General features: G+C 30.9%; 1 protein-coding gene across 6 annotated transcripts in view; it reads right to left on the bottom strand.

Annotated features, from left to right (window-relative positions):
* Nucleotides 1-6,829: 6,829 nt before the first annotated feature.
* Nucleotides 6,830-18,415, bottom strand: part of l(3)mbt (lethal (3) malignant brain tumor) — an 89,036-nt gene continuing 77,450 nt past the window's right edge. For all 6 annotated transcript variants that reach the window (XM_085821221.1, XM_035365314.2, XM_085821222.1 and 3 more), the window contains one exon: nucleotides 6,830-15,041. In XM_085821221.1, the coding sequence (XP_085677347.1) occupies nucleotides 14,892-15,041 (150 nt within the window). In that variant the 3' untranslated portion in view covers nucleotides 6,830-14,891. The remainder of the gene's footprint in view (nucleotides 15,042-18,415) is intronic.

Raw genomic sequence — 18,415 nt, 5'->3', positions numbered from 1 at the left:
ATCTTTACGTCAGAATTAACTATTGATTGAACAATGATTGCAATTTTCAATAAAGCCTTATCAAAAAACGTAGGGTGCCCATAGCGGCTAGAATCCTTCAAGTTTAGATTAACCCTTTGCGGCACAGTGTGTCCGGTCTGGACACACCTAAAAATTTCCTTCTGTACGCACAGAAAAATTGAATGAAAAAGGATGTGTAAGTTACTACAGGTTACTTTTAACCTTCTTTATTTATAGTAGATGGCAGCTCAACACAAACCAGTCCATATATTTTAGCCATGTTTAGTTTTTTAAGAACCTCATTTTTCAAAGAAATCCTCCAGATTTTTTTAGGGTATAAAAGGAATTATTTGAAAATAAATTTCTATGTTATTTTTTGGCTGTATGCTAATCTCCTTATTCTATATTAGTTTTAAATTTTTACCTTGAAATCTTGCCTAAAATCAACGGCGAACACTAAATGTGCCCAGATGGGGCTCACCGATAATCTAGAACAACTGAGAGTCTGTATTCATTGTTACTCCGCATCTCCTCGGTCATTGACAACAATGCTCGTTTCAGCACTCTTTTCGAAGCTGTATACAATCAGTGCCACTTAGGGCACACTCACAGAATTAAAACAATAAGTGCTATCTTCACAAAATTTTACTTGTGTACTCCTCTAAGCCTAATTAGACTGCCTACTTTTTTTTTTTTTCTCTTAAATCAAAACTCCGACTTTAAAAGGTAGTGTGCCGGAAAGAGTTAAAAGGCATTTTCTCCCTCGTTTCTGCATGCCTTCGTGATATAACGGTACCACACTCGGAATCCGGGCGTATTCAAGAGGTCCAGATTCGTGTCCCGGTGACAGCATTGCTCATTTTTCATCTCTGCTGTTTCAAAAAGCATAACGACTCTACAATTTCCAAGGCAATTTTACGGCTGTTAGACCTGAATCTATCTCAATTAAGTTCTCAGTCAGCAGTTCTCACTTTTAATCTCCCTTTCTTTACAGAAAGAATCTGTTAAACCTATTTTACTTCGTTTCAAGTCATTTAAGTTCTACAGTCATTAACTTTCGAAATAGCCTCACTTAATAATTCTGCAAAATTTGCAAATGTTCTCGTCTACGAGAAACCCAGATGAAGATAGGAAGATTAGGCCCTTTGCTGTTGTCTTGTCCATATTACGTGAAACAATGGTTGCCACAGCCTACTTCGCAGAGAGGTTGGACTTCCATTTTCCACACCCAATTTAGAGGGAGAGCATCTCGGAGGGTTCCCTTCCCTTCAAGCAATCCACACGAGAGGACTTTCGGCTCGCCGCATAGTTAGAGTGCCGCCATGCCGCACCGACGCTCTACATTTACAAACATCCATGTCTTTTTCGGGATTTGAACCCGGGCCCGTAGTATACTCCTCTAGCCACTATGTTATACATAGTTTACTGTACTCAAATGTGAAAGTACAGCACTACTGACTTTTGTGATCATAAAGAAGCGCTGGATTTGACATAGACTTTGATAGTCAATTTACCAACCCACTTCCTCTCATCTTTAATGCTCATACATTGCGAAGAACCTTTAAGAGTGAGGCCTCTTGAGGGAATTCATTGATTGATCCGATAACAGCACCAGAATAAACAATCAAAGCATCAACTTTCGGAATAAACCCGCGTATCCTCTTCTCCCAGAGAGCTTTAAAACTATACGACTTAAATCACGAACTTCGACAGAAAATACTTGAGTGTCGTTTCATTCCCCCACCCCAAATAACGCGTGTGTTACAATTTCACTCCGAAGTGGAAAAATACTCGATAATGTTATAATTCTTTCGCTTAGGTAACTAACTATTTTGGCTAGTCGAATCTCATCAGGCGCGAATCTTGCGCTCTTGACCTTAAGCCCGAATAACTAAGCAGAGTCTGCATATAAACAGTTTCGTTTCTACTGTAATCAGAGAGAGCATCCTCTGTTTTACATATACAGTACAAAATCCGTAATTCGGACGTCCATTATCCAGAATGATCTATAATCCGGACCTCAAAGCCACAAACTTACGCATGCGCGTAAAGCCAGTAAAGCGTTTACTCATGCGCGCTTTCGATAGTAAAGAAAGTAACAGAGAACGTTTTTGAAAACGAAAAAATTTCGATTGACAAGTTAGTCGGTATCCTCGACACAGCAATTACAGGACTTGAACAGTGGAACTTTGTAACTGAACAAGAAATTATGTCTGTTTATAGAATTAAACAGAAAGCAACTTAACAGCAACAGAAAACGAAGCAACTTAAACAACTTACATTGATAGAAATGTTTACTAAAGTAAACAAATAAATATTAAGCTTTTTTTTTTTTTTTTGTAAATTTTGATACCCTTTAGATCATAATTGCTCTTTATTTCATAAACTACGGTTTCATATTTTTAATTGTATAATTTCTGCATGCCATCTTACCAGATTTATATTGATGATCTATAATCCGGAAAAACCCCTAATCCGGAATCGCCGAAGTCCCGACGAGTCCGGATTATGAACTTTGTACTGTATTATTTTCCCTTATTTATTAGGATACACTATATCAAAAATGAGAATTAGTGCACCGAGAGCAGTGGAACTGATTTTTAACATTATAAAATTTGCAAATGACCTGCTATTTTAAGACATGAAAAACATACCTTTCATCTAACAATAATCACTTAAATTCATTTTTCCTTCCTTAAGATACCTTTCGCAGGGATGGAACTTATGACAAAAAATACAATTAAGTCGTTTACCTGTATTGTTACCTGTATGCAGAAGCTGTCGCAAGATCGGTTTATTTCAGTTTTTCCCGGAATAGAACTTTTCCTTTTTTAAATTAAGTTGATAACCCAGCCCAGTTCTTGCTGATGACACCATTTCTTTACCTTGAACTTCTCGAAGAATATTCATCATCTGGTCTGAAGTACGGGAACTCTTGGAATCACTTGACTCAGAATTTCTCCTTCTTTCCCAGGTAAGCAGAGCTTCTTCCGAGAGGCAGCTTTCCACTGATGGAATTAGAAAATTGCCAAACTTCCTAAGATTGGATTCCTAAGATCGCGTTATTCCTTAAGATCTCAGTTGGGCTTCCATGTCATCATATAAGGCTACCAAATCGGCTTCGGTTCGTCCATTTACGACATTCTCCATAATCTTACAAGCGTAATCTGGATCAACAAATCACCTCTTACAAATCGTTCTTTTAACTGTTTGATGGCCTTTGAATAATTCTCCACTGTTGCTAGAAAACTCTGAATTATACGTTCAACTTTGACTCCATAGACTGCACCAGATATTGTATCTTATCTTTATCAGGTAGAGATTTGTCTTCATGAATCTTCTGAAGCAGGCTCCAGAAGGCGAAGTAATCCTTTTGGTAACCCGAAAATTTCTTCAGTTCAATATTCAGCAATTCATTCCCTCACATACAACTTTTAGCTGCAGAAGATTCTTGCAACCACTTTTCCAGTTTAGCGTGCTGTAGGTTTTGGCTTCTTCAAAGTCGCTGGTGTACACTTCCCTACCATCTTCAGTATTCGGTAAACTTTCAGCGGTTTCTGACTGACAACCTTCAAGTCTTTGAAACTTATCAGCAAGTTGCAGCTTTAAAATTGTATCTTCATTTATATCTATAATCAGGTCATTTTCAATTTTTTCTTTTTTCAGAATGACAGTAAATGACGTTCTCAGTCCCTTCTGTTCTGTGTCAAAGCACAGCCAAATCCAGCTCCAGGGAGCATAAAAAACTCCAAGCAAAGGTCTAGATTCAAAACCACCCATCCCACCGAGGGTACCACATCCTTATAATTGCTTACACTCCATCAACTTCAATTATCTCATTACATTTTTCGTGACAGCTATGAGCAAAAAAATATAATAATGAATAAAAAATATTGTACTGTCTGACCACATATTCCAGATTTATGTAAACATCCAGTTTGGGGCCGAAGTGGGCACATCTATCAGTAGCCGGGGTGAGTGCAGTAGCCGGGTTTAGATTTAAACGGTTCTTTTATTTCACGCTCTACCTTTCGAGTGTTGCGCAACAGAAAATTTTTGTCTGCGCTTTATACATTTTAAGCTGATGTACCGTGAAATTTTTAAATTATAGAATTAAATAAAATGCATAGAAACATCAGATTGTGACATTTCAAAGAAAACCCATGAAAAGAACTGTAATAGTAAACTATTTGTCTTAATATAATTTATCATCAGATTATAAATATTTTAATAGATAATATTAATTTAATAATAATTTAATAGATAACAATTAAATTAATAATAATTTAGATAATGCATCTTAGTTTTTAATATTTTCAAACATTGAAAACTTTTATCTGTTAAATATTCTTTAATAAATTACATTTATTAATATAATCAAATGATCTATAAATAAAATAAAGTAATTTAATGAGAAGAGGTTGCATAAAAATTATTTTAGTTTTAATTGGACATGCCCCCTTTACATTTTTGGCTGCATAACTGGGATGGTCAGTCTTCCTAATTGTGAATCTTCATCACAAACTTTAATCATGTTACACACTAATTTCTTAAAATTGCTGCGGAAAGGTTTATTTCTAGAGCTTTCTGGAACGCTAGAATATTCATCGTAAAAAATGAAGATTTGAAAGTAAAAGAAGGTCAGTAACAGCGATGCTCAACGATTGTAAGAAAAAGCATTAAATGACCCCCGACCTCCAAGAGGAAAATATACCCATGCTTTTCACCCACACCCTGTGATACTTCTTAAACAATCTGAAGTAAATTCCAATGATGGAGCACAGCAATAACTTTTATTTTACACTCAAACAAATGGCGACACACAAACAAAAGAAAAGGTATAAAAACTTATTTCAAAAAAATAATTACACTGCTTTGTGCGAGAAAATGGCTCTCGAGCCTGCGTTTCAATATTGCCAATAACCTGTACATTATTTATTATTCATCTGTTTCAAATGCACAAGAGATTAATAATGATATTAAAGCTGTTACAACAGCTACGATCTCCGAGAGGGAAAAACACCCATGCTTTTCACCCACACCCTTTCAATTAAACTGACCCATCTTGGCTCTTAGCCAAACTGCTCTCGCTAATGTGGTTAAACAGTATGCAAGAAACAAAAAAAATGAAACTTTTTTCCTCTACTCATTCAGAATGAAAGGAAAATTTAAATTGGTTTTCTTCTTTGTCAAGTGAATTATTCTTGAAACAAAATGAAGAAAGTGCTGCAAGTTAAATTTCAGAATTACTTATTAAATCTGACACCAAATTTTACAACAAATCAAAATATATGAAAACATTGTCACATCATTTCAGAAAAATCTGATTTTGTGTCAAAATACATATGTTAGATTAATGTTTGCAAGTCACACTCTCGAGGCATGAGATATAAAAGTTGAATTTCGTCAACCATCCTAATATAGAGTAGGGCAAATAAAAGTGGCCCGAAAAACAGAGTAACTATGTTCTCTGGGCCACTTTTATTTGCCCCACCTTGTAGAACAAGATATATTGAACAGTTGTCTTTCTTTTTTTTTTTTTTATTAGGAAGGTGGAGAGACTAAGTGTTTATTTCTTGAAATATTGTAGAATTTCAATTCTTGAGACTGGAATGGTTTGATGAATGCTCTATTACTGTACATTGTTTTAGTGATGCTAATAAGGTGTTTATGCAGTTTTTTATGTGCATCTTTTGATGGCAAAGCTTTGGTACAATTACTACTAGGTAAAGCATGAGTAGCACCAGCGAAAAAAGTAATTAGTCTTAGAGTTCCTTGAAGCACTTATAGCTACTCATTTGTACTGTAAAATTGTTGACGCTCATAAACTGGCAAAGTGCCAAGCTTACTTTTGCACTGACTCATCTGTAGTTCTGACTCGGACAAAAGAAGATTCCCACTGGAGTGTTTTCGTGGCATATTGTGTCCCCGAAGTAAGAGAACGCACAAACTAGACAAATGGTCTAAGTATGAAATGTCTTTTTCTCAGAACTACCTCTGCACTTTCAAACTCAAATGTTAACAAATCCAGATCAAGCTGGAGATCCTAAAAGGTCTCTCCCACTGTAATCATCTCTGGGCCATCAGACAGATGCATCAAGGATAGTTAAACAACCTATTAGGTCTTCTATACCAAACAAACCTATGATCGCAACAGTTAAAATACAAGTGAAAGTTCCTCATCAGCTGAACTCCGAACAGCAAAAATGTTGCAATTTAAAAAAAAATATTGCAGAATGTTCAGGAATATGAATGAACTCAATATTTATAATTTAATTTAGGATGCTTTTATTTTGAAGCAAATTTTATTATTAGTTTTGTTTAAATTTCTAGCTTAAAAAGAAAGAATTGTAAAAGAAGGTCTTCCAGTAGTTATTAATAGAAAAGGTTTTTAGCTTCAAAGTTTGTTTCCATTTGCCCATAATTCTTAAAAAATAAATTAAGAAGTTCAAATCAATTTCAAATACAGATATTCAATTAATCAACAGAGAAAAAAATGCAATACACATATAACAATCATAATAAGAATTCATACTTTTAATTCACATTTTTGTACAAAAAAGTCATTCAACACAAAAATAACACATATTCAGTGCTAATGATGGAATGAAATTCATATGAAATACAGAAAATGATACACCAAAAAATAAATAAATTTTTTATGGCAATGAAGCTAAGAAATTTCTGACACTATAAAGTAAAAGCATACAAATTTAACAAGAGGTTTACATGACGAACAGATGATAATTACCTAGTTTAAGAATGAATGAAAAAGTATGAGCGATCTAATCAATAAATATTCCTGAACAAATATGACAACTTCTGCAAGTTTTCTTTTTTTTTTTTTTTTTTTTTTTTTTTCATTTTTATAAATCTTACTAAAAAAACTAACTGAATTTAAGAAAACTAATTCTATATGTTAGATTAATCTTCAAATACATCTTTTCCAAAAAATCTAACAAATAATAAAATGTATATGAATATAAAACACAAACAGGACATTTTTTCGAGGGCAAATGTTTCAAAATGAAACAAAACAACTTTCTTTGCCACATAGTATGCAACCCATTTTGAAATTCCTGTAATTTAAAATACAACTATTACAGCTCTTAAAACTAAAATCAAATTATTTTAATAATATATTTCATTAAAAATTTTTCTCTCGGACATCTGCCTGCATATATTACATAATTATTTTATGTTGCATAATATAATTATTTTTCACTTACAGAAAAGAGTACTGTCTACACCAAATAATAACAACAATAAAAAAAAAGGAAAAGGAAAGAAATTTTATATATAAATTCATTCAAATTATTATACTGAAATATTTTGAAAATAAAATATATATACACACTGTTTGAAATGCATATAAACATCTTTACAATTGCATTTGTATTTTCAACATTATTTTTTTATTTTAAAAATCTACAGTGTTTGCAAATATAAGTAAAATAAAATTATTACTAAAAACGGCCAGCAGTGTAAAATACATGTACACAAAGTTAGAAATATTACATGCAATTATAATTAAACTCTAGAATTATATTTTTTACGTGTAACATTTTTGTTTGCTATTCATAAGTTAATTTAAAACTAAACAACCTTGCATCAGAAAATTAAATAGAAAAATATTCAGCTCAAATCAAAGTTGCATTTAGCTACATATTTTAAATGGTTTTGCATTTGTAAATCTGGAAAGAGATGTATTTATAAAATAAAATTAAGCTGCAATGAAAATTTTAGAAAAATTAAATAAACAAATCTAACAAATTATTCATACAATTTCAAATGATTTAGATCATCCCGGCATTCCATCAAACATTTCCCAGGTTTAAAAATAAAAACTATAGGCTACAAGTCTTACACAGACTGAAAATAATTAAAAGTTCAAAATAACATAACTATATCTGAAGGCAATTATAAATTCAGACTTATGGAGCACTTCATGAATACTTTGAACTATATTTTTACACTGTCCACCGCCCCCCCCCCCCCGCAAAAAAATTGGTGATAAATTTACAGATCCTAAATTGTCATTGTCTAAAAGCAAGACAATCAAATGACAAGAAAAAATTCTTTTAATATAAACCAACAAAAAAAAAAAAAAAAAAAGGCACCACTTCAGAAAATTTATCGAGTTTCAAATATGTCTTTAAGCATGCTTAACAAAATACAGAGTATTTCAAATTTAGAAACTATAATATCTGAGAACATATTTATACATAACAATAACAGTGATGTATCAAAAGATAGAAATTTTTCAATGCATTGTTTTTTAATTTTAACACTATTCAAATTCATAAAAATTTGGTTTTAATGGAGTTTCAGAATGGACAAAAATTTTATATTCTTCAACTTTAAACAATGTAATAAATAACAAATGATAAATAATTTGCTAAAAATCATGGTCTTAGTGCAGATGCAGAATAGTTAAAATACTTACTCTTCAAATTTATCACATCCAAATATGATAGTTTTTTTTATTTTTCTTAAACTACTTGAATCGTATAGAAATGATTGAGACAAAAGCTCTCACAATGAAACTATTACACTATGCGAAGGGAAAACGAGTGAAATAGACACAAGGGAGCGTGAGGTACTCAGAATGCATAGATGGAGCTGGCCGCAAGCGAACGGTATTAAGTCAGCTCCCGACCCTTTCACCATCATCATCGAGACCGTGGATAGCAATAATGGAAGGCGATTATCACGGTCAGCGATGGACAGTGTGGTTCCTATGGAAGGAAGGAATAGGGAAGTGAGATAGTGAAGATAGGCATAGAAGGGTAGTGAGATCCTTCGTCGTATGGTGTTGGTGTGTGGGGAAAAAAGCACCCTCAAGGCATAGAGTATCCCATTGGTTGGCCATGTTCAGCAATGGAGTGGAGACCGCAGCTAAAGGGTCAGCACAGGACAACCAGCAACATCGCATACAGCAGCTAATGGGGCAGCCACGTCGGATTTGATCATGACAAACAAGTGTATAACGTTCTACAAGATGCAGGAAGAGACAGGGATTGTGCAAAGAACATTGCAGGCGATTGTGCACAGTCATTTGGAGATGAGAAATGTGTGTGCAAAGTGGGTGGACCTCGGACCTCGAACCAAGACCTCGGACTATGCCTTGCTTAACAGCATGAAGGATGCAGTCACGGGCCAACATGTTGAGTCTTCTGCCGAATTGCATGCAACTGTCCATAGGTGGTGCACCAACATTCCCACAGACTGGTTTACCAAAGCCCTTCGGGACCTCCCAGCCAGATGGCAGAAATGTATTGACATGGCCGGGGATTATTTCTAACTGATGTACTATCAGTTTTCTTTTAATAAATTGTATTTTGCTCTATGGCAGCACTTGTGTCATTCATTTCTGTACGACCTAAATAGATTTAAAGTTACTGATTAGTACTTAGCAATATTCTTTTGGCTAAAGTAAAAATGTAGACAGGTGGGAGGGCGAGAAAAAAAAAGAGGTACAAATATTTCCAGGAATATTTAATTCATTCAATGAATCCTGATCTCTACTGTACTGTGATGATGACCCATGCTATGATTGTAGATGAGGGAAGGACCAGTAAGGCCAAGTGCCTATTTTATAGAAAATTTTTTCCCCAATTGATGAAAATTTTGGAAAAAAAAAATTAATTATACTACTCTATATTCTTAACAGCTTACATTACAAATTATTTTTTATACTTGTAGTAGTAATATTCATTTTAAACATAACTTTAAGCTTCACTTCAGGCAAAGAATATCAAGAAAGTTAATTTATCTATCATGCTAATGTTTCTATAGTTTAGTTCTACTCTCCAATGAACATTTAAATTTATACCTGTAAATACAAAACAATAAAAAGAAAAATTTCAGTCTAATTAATATTTTAATCTCTACCCTCCACTTCAGAAAATACCAAATCGATTTTCTTCTTTAAAACTTAACTTCTTTAAATCTGGGTATTTTAATGTTATTAAAACTTACTTTCTAAATCTATTCTTAAAGCTAATAATAAAGAAAATGAATACTCTTTATGATTTATTCCCATAAAATTTCTTTGCAATTTTATTAACCTCCAACAAGAATTTTAAAAGTCAGCTTTACAAGTTTTTGAAAATTTAAAATTCAAATATAAAAACAGCTGGAAATCAAATAAACAAATTCAAATCACTCAGATTATATATCCAGGGAAACTTTTACATAATTTATTGCAAAAATTCTTTTGAAATAAAAAATAATATTGTTAAAATCAAATTTATAGATTATTTTATCATTTATACATTTTCTTATAATATGAATACTTTTCAATACGGACAATACTAAAATATAAATATTTGTACAGTACAAAATGTAAAATTGGCACTCATCTATTACCTCTCAAAATATTGTTGAGTTTTCAAGTGATATTTTGCAACGAGATATTTAAAAAAAAAAATGTCTTTGCGAATTGTATTAAAATAACTTAGACCTTCACATTTGCAGTTAATGCTCTACTTTTCTAAAGCAACTTTTAGAATTGGGTGTCAAGTTTTTCATATATAAGACATATTTTTCATTATGCATTTATCATATGAGCTCTATTTTTACAAACAACATAAATTTATTGCCATAAAGTACAAAATGTTTAATACACATTTAGTTTTATTTTCAAAGATAAAAACTTTCCCTGTAGCTATTCATCTTTGAAAATAAAACAGTATTAAGACACTTTTTTAACTGGCGTTTTTTTAGGTGGAATGCATGAAAGAACAGGCTACTCAAAAATAAGATTTTATGCTTATGAAAGCATCTTATAATTCTCTAAAACTTCATTTATAGAAAAAGCAAAATTAAGATGTATGAAATAGTACTTTGAGCTTCTGGTAACAGTTTAAAACAACTGCACTTTTTATTTTATTATGTATCATATGTTCAGTATTTTTTATGAAAAATCGGACATAGCACATAAATACATCATGTTGAAACACATACACTTGAAACATTCACAAAACAAAGCTAAGCACTTGGTTATACAAACTGTTGGAACAATCATGATGACAAGAGAACATGAATGAATGAATGCATGATATCCAGAATAATCAGTGATCATAGTTTGACTGTTATGGCTATACAATTCCTGAGATAAAATGCAATTCTCATTTTCTTGTCAACTTTGCAGCTTTTGAATATTTTTATAATGAAATAAAAATACTCAATGAACATCTTTGCTTTAGCCAATTACACTCATATTATAATTCACAGATATTTTAAGATAATTAATTGGATTCAAGAAATGAAATCAAAGTGTCTTGTCCTCTTCCTCTTGAAGAAGAGAAGACTTTCCAATTAGAATTTTAAATACCATTATTCCAAAAGATCATTATGGTAACAAATACTGTACATAATATTTGAAATTCATGCCCATCAAGAAGTAGTAAGCTCTAACTAACCTCTATGTCAACTAGAGTTGCAATACATTTAGAGATACTGTGTCAGTAATTTGTAACAAATTTGGGTAATTAATGGACTAGCACAGAGGTCCCCAACAGTTTTGTCCCTAAGAGCACATTCTAGAATATCTGTTGGGCAGTGGGCACCATTTACTTTTTCAAGGGGGAATTTACAGTTGGATAGAGTTAATAATCCATGCACATAAAAAAAAAAAAAAAAAAAAAAAGGTTTGGTTGCATTTCACTTTGTGCTTATATATCTGTGTTAGACACAATTTCTATTTTATTAAAAATGAGAAACTTTCACATAGAATTTTATTGAAACTAAAACATTTTTTTTTTTTTTTTTTTTTTTTTTTTTTTTTGTGATTGCACAGTGGCGGGTGCCATGGTACCTGCCAGCATAGGGTTGGGAATCCCTGAAGTAGTGCAACCACTAATAGATGTTGCCAAATTTGCAGAATGCAACAAACTCTGGCATTCAGAATGCACTATTTCTTCAGTTTTAAACAAGCAATATCGCCATTTTCATATATGTTATTTTTGTTAAATTCCGAATTTAAATTATTTTTACAGGCAAAGTGGTTTTTTTTCGGGGGAGGGTGTTAAAACTCTATTTGAAAATATGTGCTTGTAGTAAAAATTGTGGTAAAATTTCTGCACAAATAAAATATTGCAAAATCCCTAAACAGAGTATGCTTTGGATCAAACTTACATCCCCCCAAAGTCATTGTCACTATTAATGCTTTTAAGATATTTTGAGTGTTTTTCAAATTCTTGAAATCATCATCATCATTTTAAATATCATCACTATATATCACTTATACCCATATTTTATATTTCTGCGCTTGTGAGTTTTAAATACTTTTTCATCTTATTCACAACCATTCTCTTCGGTTACCGATCGTGACTTTTGCGTAGTAAGTTTTGTATTCCTTTCTATGATTAACTGTTCGATGCTGAGGAAGTATTTTGTAAAAAAGTGGAATATTTGTAAAAGAACTGGATAATGACTACAAATACTAACAAAAAATTTGTATGAATTGGTTTATTGACTGATTTTCAGGATAAATACTTGACTAGTAATTAGAATGCAAAATACATATACGCTAAATAACTTCTGGCAAGTCATCATACTGTTTCTTTTGTAAAAAAACTGCTAAACTGTGCTGAGCTGTTTGTGCTAATACGTAAATACCCAAATAAGTAATCCACGAATGTCCAGTCCATTTACAGCTCAATAATATACTGTGGTTATTTTTTATACAAATGGACATTTATGCATGGACTACTTTAATTTCTCTGTAGAAAAGAAGCACATCACAATGTTTGCTCCTTAAACAAACTATACTCTCAGCCCATTTTCCTTAAAATACTTTTTTACAGAACAAATTAGAGCTTTTTTACAGAACAATCTAAGACTGAATTTTGCCAAAAATTTAATGTCTCATTTTCTACACATGAATTTTTATTCCTTGTTCATATTTGTATGATTTATAATATAGAAATATAATTATGTAATTAAAAGGATGAAAATATTTATCAATTAGAATTTCAGTACAGCTGCTAAATTAACAGCGGTCACTTGCAATCTAAATGTTTTAGTTTTTGACATTCAAATTAAGGCTCAATAAATATTGCTTTTAAAAATACTTTCATGCACTAAAGAAATTCAATAATTAATGAAGTTTCTTAATTTTTCAAAAATGTAAGCCATGTCAAATTTTATACAAAACAATACCAGCTGATCACTGAATTCTGGATTATGCAGTTTCTTTAATTATTAATTCCACAGGAAAAATTAATATTGATACAACGCAAGAAACAAAAACATAGTTAAATTATTCTGCAAGCTACAGAATTTAACCTTTTTCTACATTCTTCATGCTACTAAATCATACATATTTTACATTAATTTACAAACACAGCAAGCACCATCTGCCACAGTCTTATTCAGCATACTGTGGAAGTTCAACACTGTGGAAGGCAATTTCAAGCAAATCAACAGAATGTGATTTTGCTTTAAAGAGAAAAAAAAAGTGGCAGGCAGAAACAAGAATAAGAACAGAATACAGCTATTTTTCAAGAAATGCCATAGAGTTAAATTTATTAATAAAATTCAGAACTGTTTCTTTTGATATTCATTATTGGAAGTTTTATAAATGGGAAAAAAAAAAAAAAAAAAAAAAAAAAAAACAGTTACATTATAGTAATACGCTGAATTTTACTTTACATATTTCATGTATTAGCTTATCAATGAAAGAATCAATGAAAAGTGTGTCAAAAAGTGCAATCAATGAAAGAATTCAATGACAACAATAATACAGAAGAAATTAATTATTGCTCTGCATGTATAAATTTTTAAAGTAGCCCTACACAGATTATAAAACAATAACATACATAAATCATAAATTATAAAATAACTATAAAGAAAGCTCGATGAGAATGTAAAAGTTAAAATTACAACTGCCACGTGGAAGGATGAAATCCTTACAAGTATTGTAAAGTTAGTTTTCTCTAAAAATATTTTCATAATTTTAAAATAATTGTATTTACAAAAATATTACAAACATGCCAATCCATACAGATAAAAAATTTGATTTTTTTCTTCGGTCTTTTCTAGGATAAAAACAGTTTTAACACAACTAATGGCTACAGAAATCAACATTATTGAAAAGGGAGATATATGCAGAATATCAGTTGTATTTTTCAAATTATTTTGAATTACTATAATAAAAGACAAATATATTTCTTAAAATGCTAGAATTCATTCCTATTGAAATAAATATATAATGGAAAATTAAAGTATAGTGAAAGTTTTGAAAAAAAAAATGCATTTAAAATGTGAATTTCTTCAAAATACACAAACCAGATCATTCTGCAAAAATATACTATACAATGCACTTAACCAATACAATATATTAACTTAAAAATAAACAACATGTATTAATTTCTTTTGATATCACAAAACATTTCAAGTATTTTGCACAATCAGCACAACAAATGAATAGTGGTACTGATATGAGATCTTAACAATTATTACAACCATCAATTTAAACTGTCAACATTTAGAAACTGGAGGGAACATTTTTTTCTTAATTAGCTCTCAAACAATACTGTTAAGAGGCAATTCAAAACGTTTCTCTTCAAAATTTCTCCAGTTTCTATTTTTTTCTGCTCTTTCAATGCAATCAATAAACATGTTATTAGCATAAAAAAATAAATTACTCCTTTCCAACTTTCAGCTATTTCAAACCTCTAAATAACATACATACTCAAGCTTCCAGCCCAGCATGCAACTATGTCTACATACATGACATTTACCTTTATTCATTCAGCATAAATTAAAAAGGGAAAAACAAGTCTTCTATCAATGACACATTTAGCATTTTTGAGCAAATTTATGGACAATGAAACCAAATATATCTAGAGAGCTTTTGAGCATCACTCACATTTTGAATCTCATTAAGCAGTTTCTTCTGGAGAATCAAATTTTTCAGATTCTTTGAAAGCAATAATACTGCTGTAAATTTTAAGTGCAGGACCAAGTTTTAAATGCAAATGATCAAGTAAATCAGATTGTGTCAATTCAAGTAAAGCTTCTCCATCAATTAACTGAAACACAGAAACAAAAATTATATGACATTTATTTTACAACTTTCATTTAATTACATTTAATAATATACATTATACACATTTGTCATACAATAGAATTCTGATTAACTGCAACTGCTTAAACTGTGAAAGGCTGTAATCTGTGGTCATTTTTGGATTCAAACAAATGAAATTTCAATCTTTATAAAATTCAACACGGCAAATTTAATGGCAATCTTTTATGAAATAAAACTTTTAACAAAAATACACTAAATTATAACACATTTGACTGAAAAAGTGGCAAATTTAATGGCAATCTTTTCTTATGTGCCTATGCAATAAAACTTTTTAACAAAAATACACTAAATTATAGCACATTTGACTGAAAAAGTGAGTTAAACTTTTGAATATATAGTCCAATGTCTATTAAAAATTAAGTCAAAGTTTATGTGATTAATACGTGCAAATTAATACGTATTTGTTCTCTCAACTGGAATCATGTTGAGTTCCAACTTAAATTCATCTTCTAGAGGATTTGTTTTATGTTTCATGCAATAAGCAGACTTGTTTACATCTGCAGAGAATAAGAATAAATTCTTAACAACAACAGGTTTGTTTTTTTTTGGGGGGGGACATAAAAAAGTGGACAAACAAGGTGAATATATTTTGGTATATAGCTATAGAAAAATAAAAGAAAATTTTCTTTTATAAATACAAAATCTAAATTCTAACACCTTTGTTAACTGTTAGCAGCATTAATAGTGTTTGTATTAGTAGTATTTGCACAAGCACAGAACATAACAGCAGATGTGTAAAAATGAATTTTAAAAAACTTTACATCTGGGGAGCTTTTGTAAACAGTGTATTTATGTATTCCCTCCTCCCTCCCCATTTAACAGCATAAACACTAATTTGAAAGTAGTTTCTCAGGGAATTATTCAATTGTTTTTTAGTTAAATTTGTTGAAGCATTTTTACAAAAGAGTTCTCATTCAAAAATTGCCACTGCAATTTTATCCCCCCTCTTTTTTTTTTTTTTTTTTTTTCCTATCACAGAGGGAACTTGAAGTAACATAAATTTCTTTGCAAATAATTAATTGTGTTTTAAATAAATTGTATTGTATTCAATAAATCTTCATTAAATAATTTTTATGAAATGAGTTTGGTTACCTAGTTGTGTGTGCAATTAACCAAAATCTAATGTAAAATTTAGAAAGGGGCAAATTATAACCAATGACAAATGTACAAAATTTCCTAATCTCTACAACCTCTGGTAAGATTATCAGAATTCTACTGTTGTACTTAAGTAAGAATGAGTACGCTCCAAAACTAGATACGAGATACATCCCAAAATGATATAGCTAAAATTCAATTTCATATTGGACCAAAAACTGTAATAAAGCAAATATAAACAAAATAAACTCTACATAAGATTAATAAAAGTCATATAAAAGTTCCGAATCAACTTCATAGCATCAAAAAATTAGTAATTTTCTTTCGAATGTTCTTAAAATGATTTGAGTTCTAATTAAATGTAAAATACTTGTAATATATAATTTTACTTCGGTTGTAAAACTAGAACTGAAGGAAATGAGATTTGTTTTATTAAAGTTCCAATTATTTTTTTTTTTTTTCTAAGTTTATATTTCAATTTGTACATGAAAAATAATGATGATGCAGGATCAATAAAAATTTCATAAACTATATCAAAATAAACTGTTGATATTAATTTTTCTTTCAAATTTAATTTGTTTTCTACTTATTAATAAAGTAAGTGATTTGAGAGCAATAAATGCAGTTTTTGATTTCTATTATTATTAAGGACTAGCTAATCCATGAAATTACATTAATTGGACTCATTATACATATATATATATATATATATATATATATATATATATATAAAGAAAATATATATATATATATATATTCTTTTTCAAATATTTTTTAGGTGACTGGCCACATAATCGGCAAGTAATGTAGAAGAAAGATCTGAATGGGGAAAATATCACATAGCACGCATTTAAAAATGGGATAACTAAATTTAAAAGGGCAAACTTCAATTTGGATGATCTGCTTACTTGATATCAAAGAAACAGACAATTAAGTTTCCTTTAGTATAAGACAAAAACATGTCTAGGAGAATGTAATGCAAATAGTAAAAAATATTATATAAGCATACCATAAATTACTGCTGTATACAGCAGTGAAACAAACTTATCTACAGTCACTTTCTTGCTTCTGAAGTAACCTTAATTTCTGTCTTAATGTTAACTATTTTGATCAATAAAATGCTCCCTTCTGTTTTAATTTCACATTTGTTTAGTGATAACTATTAATAATTTCAAACCCTTCCACTATTCATAGTTGTTCATTAAACTTATACCTTTCTGATTTGTTTCGAGTTAGTTCTTTATTTTACTTGCTTATCATGGTAATTTTGCTTCTTTTCCTTGAGTGCTACTAACATATATCCTAAAATTAATTCATATTTTCCAGATTCAATATTTTTGGTGATCATTACTGTTGGCATTCATACAAATTAAATATATTAATAATGCACATCAACATATTTTTTTACTTATCTTTACTTAGTTGTTACCTTTGGGGACAACTTAACAGGAATTCTAGACAGCTGTCTATGTTAGAGCTGGCCCTTGAGAAATGCTACTATATAATAAGAACACATCCAAAACATAGCATAATGTGTCTGGCATGAGAGACTCATTTACAAATGAATTCACCTTGGGCTGAATCGAGACCTGATTGTCCTCATTACTTCCTTTCTCAGGCAGCGTACACTCGTTGTCGCTTATGGAAATATCATCTCGAGACAAGGGCACATAAAATCTGGCATCCCCCAAGGAAGTATCGTCGGTCCGCTTCTCTACTTGTACTATATCTCTGATTTTCCTCACCCAAGTCTTGTAAACTACTCATTATTAGCCTGTTACGGTGATGATACGGCTATCCCTATCAAGCCTTTTAACGCTAAACATGCCATCTTTAAACTTCAGAATTATGCAAGCTCTATTGAAAACTGGTGTAAGACCTGGTGGGTTAAAATAAATGCCAGTAAATCTTGATTACTTAGCCTCTCCAAGACAATTAAGAGAAACAAGAATTACAGAAACCTAATTTTGTTCAGTGAAATTGTTCCCATTGTTACTAAAGCCAAATACCTGGGAATCATCCTCAATCAAAATCTTACTTGGCATGACCACATTAACAGTATTCCCAGCAAGGTTTTATAAATGTGTGCTATTATAAATAGATTTCTCCTAGTTATCGGCAGATTTTCTAAATTAAGTCTAGGAGAATGTAATGCATTAAGTCGCAGATATTTACACTGTTTGTATTAGACCAATTCTCTGCTATTCGGCTCCAGCTGGGAAT

The sequence above is a fragment of the Stegodyphus dumicola genome, chromosome 7 (assembly GCF_044657685.1).
Source record: "Stegodyphus dumicola isolate Sdum_Otavi_A_Nest chromosome 7, ASM4465768v1".
Classification (NCBI taxonomy): Eukaryota; Metazoa; Arthropoda; class Arachnida; order Araneae; family Eresidae; genus Stegodyphus; species Stegodyphus dumicola.
The sequence above is the reverse complement of the archived record's forward strand: the minus strand, read 5'-3'. Positions and strand labels throughout refer to the sequence as shown.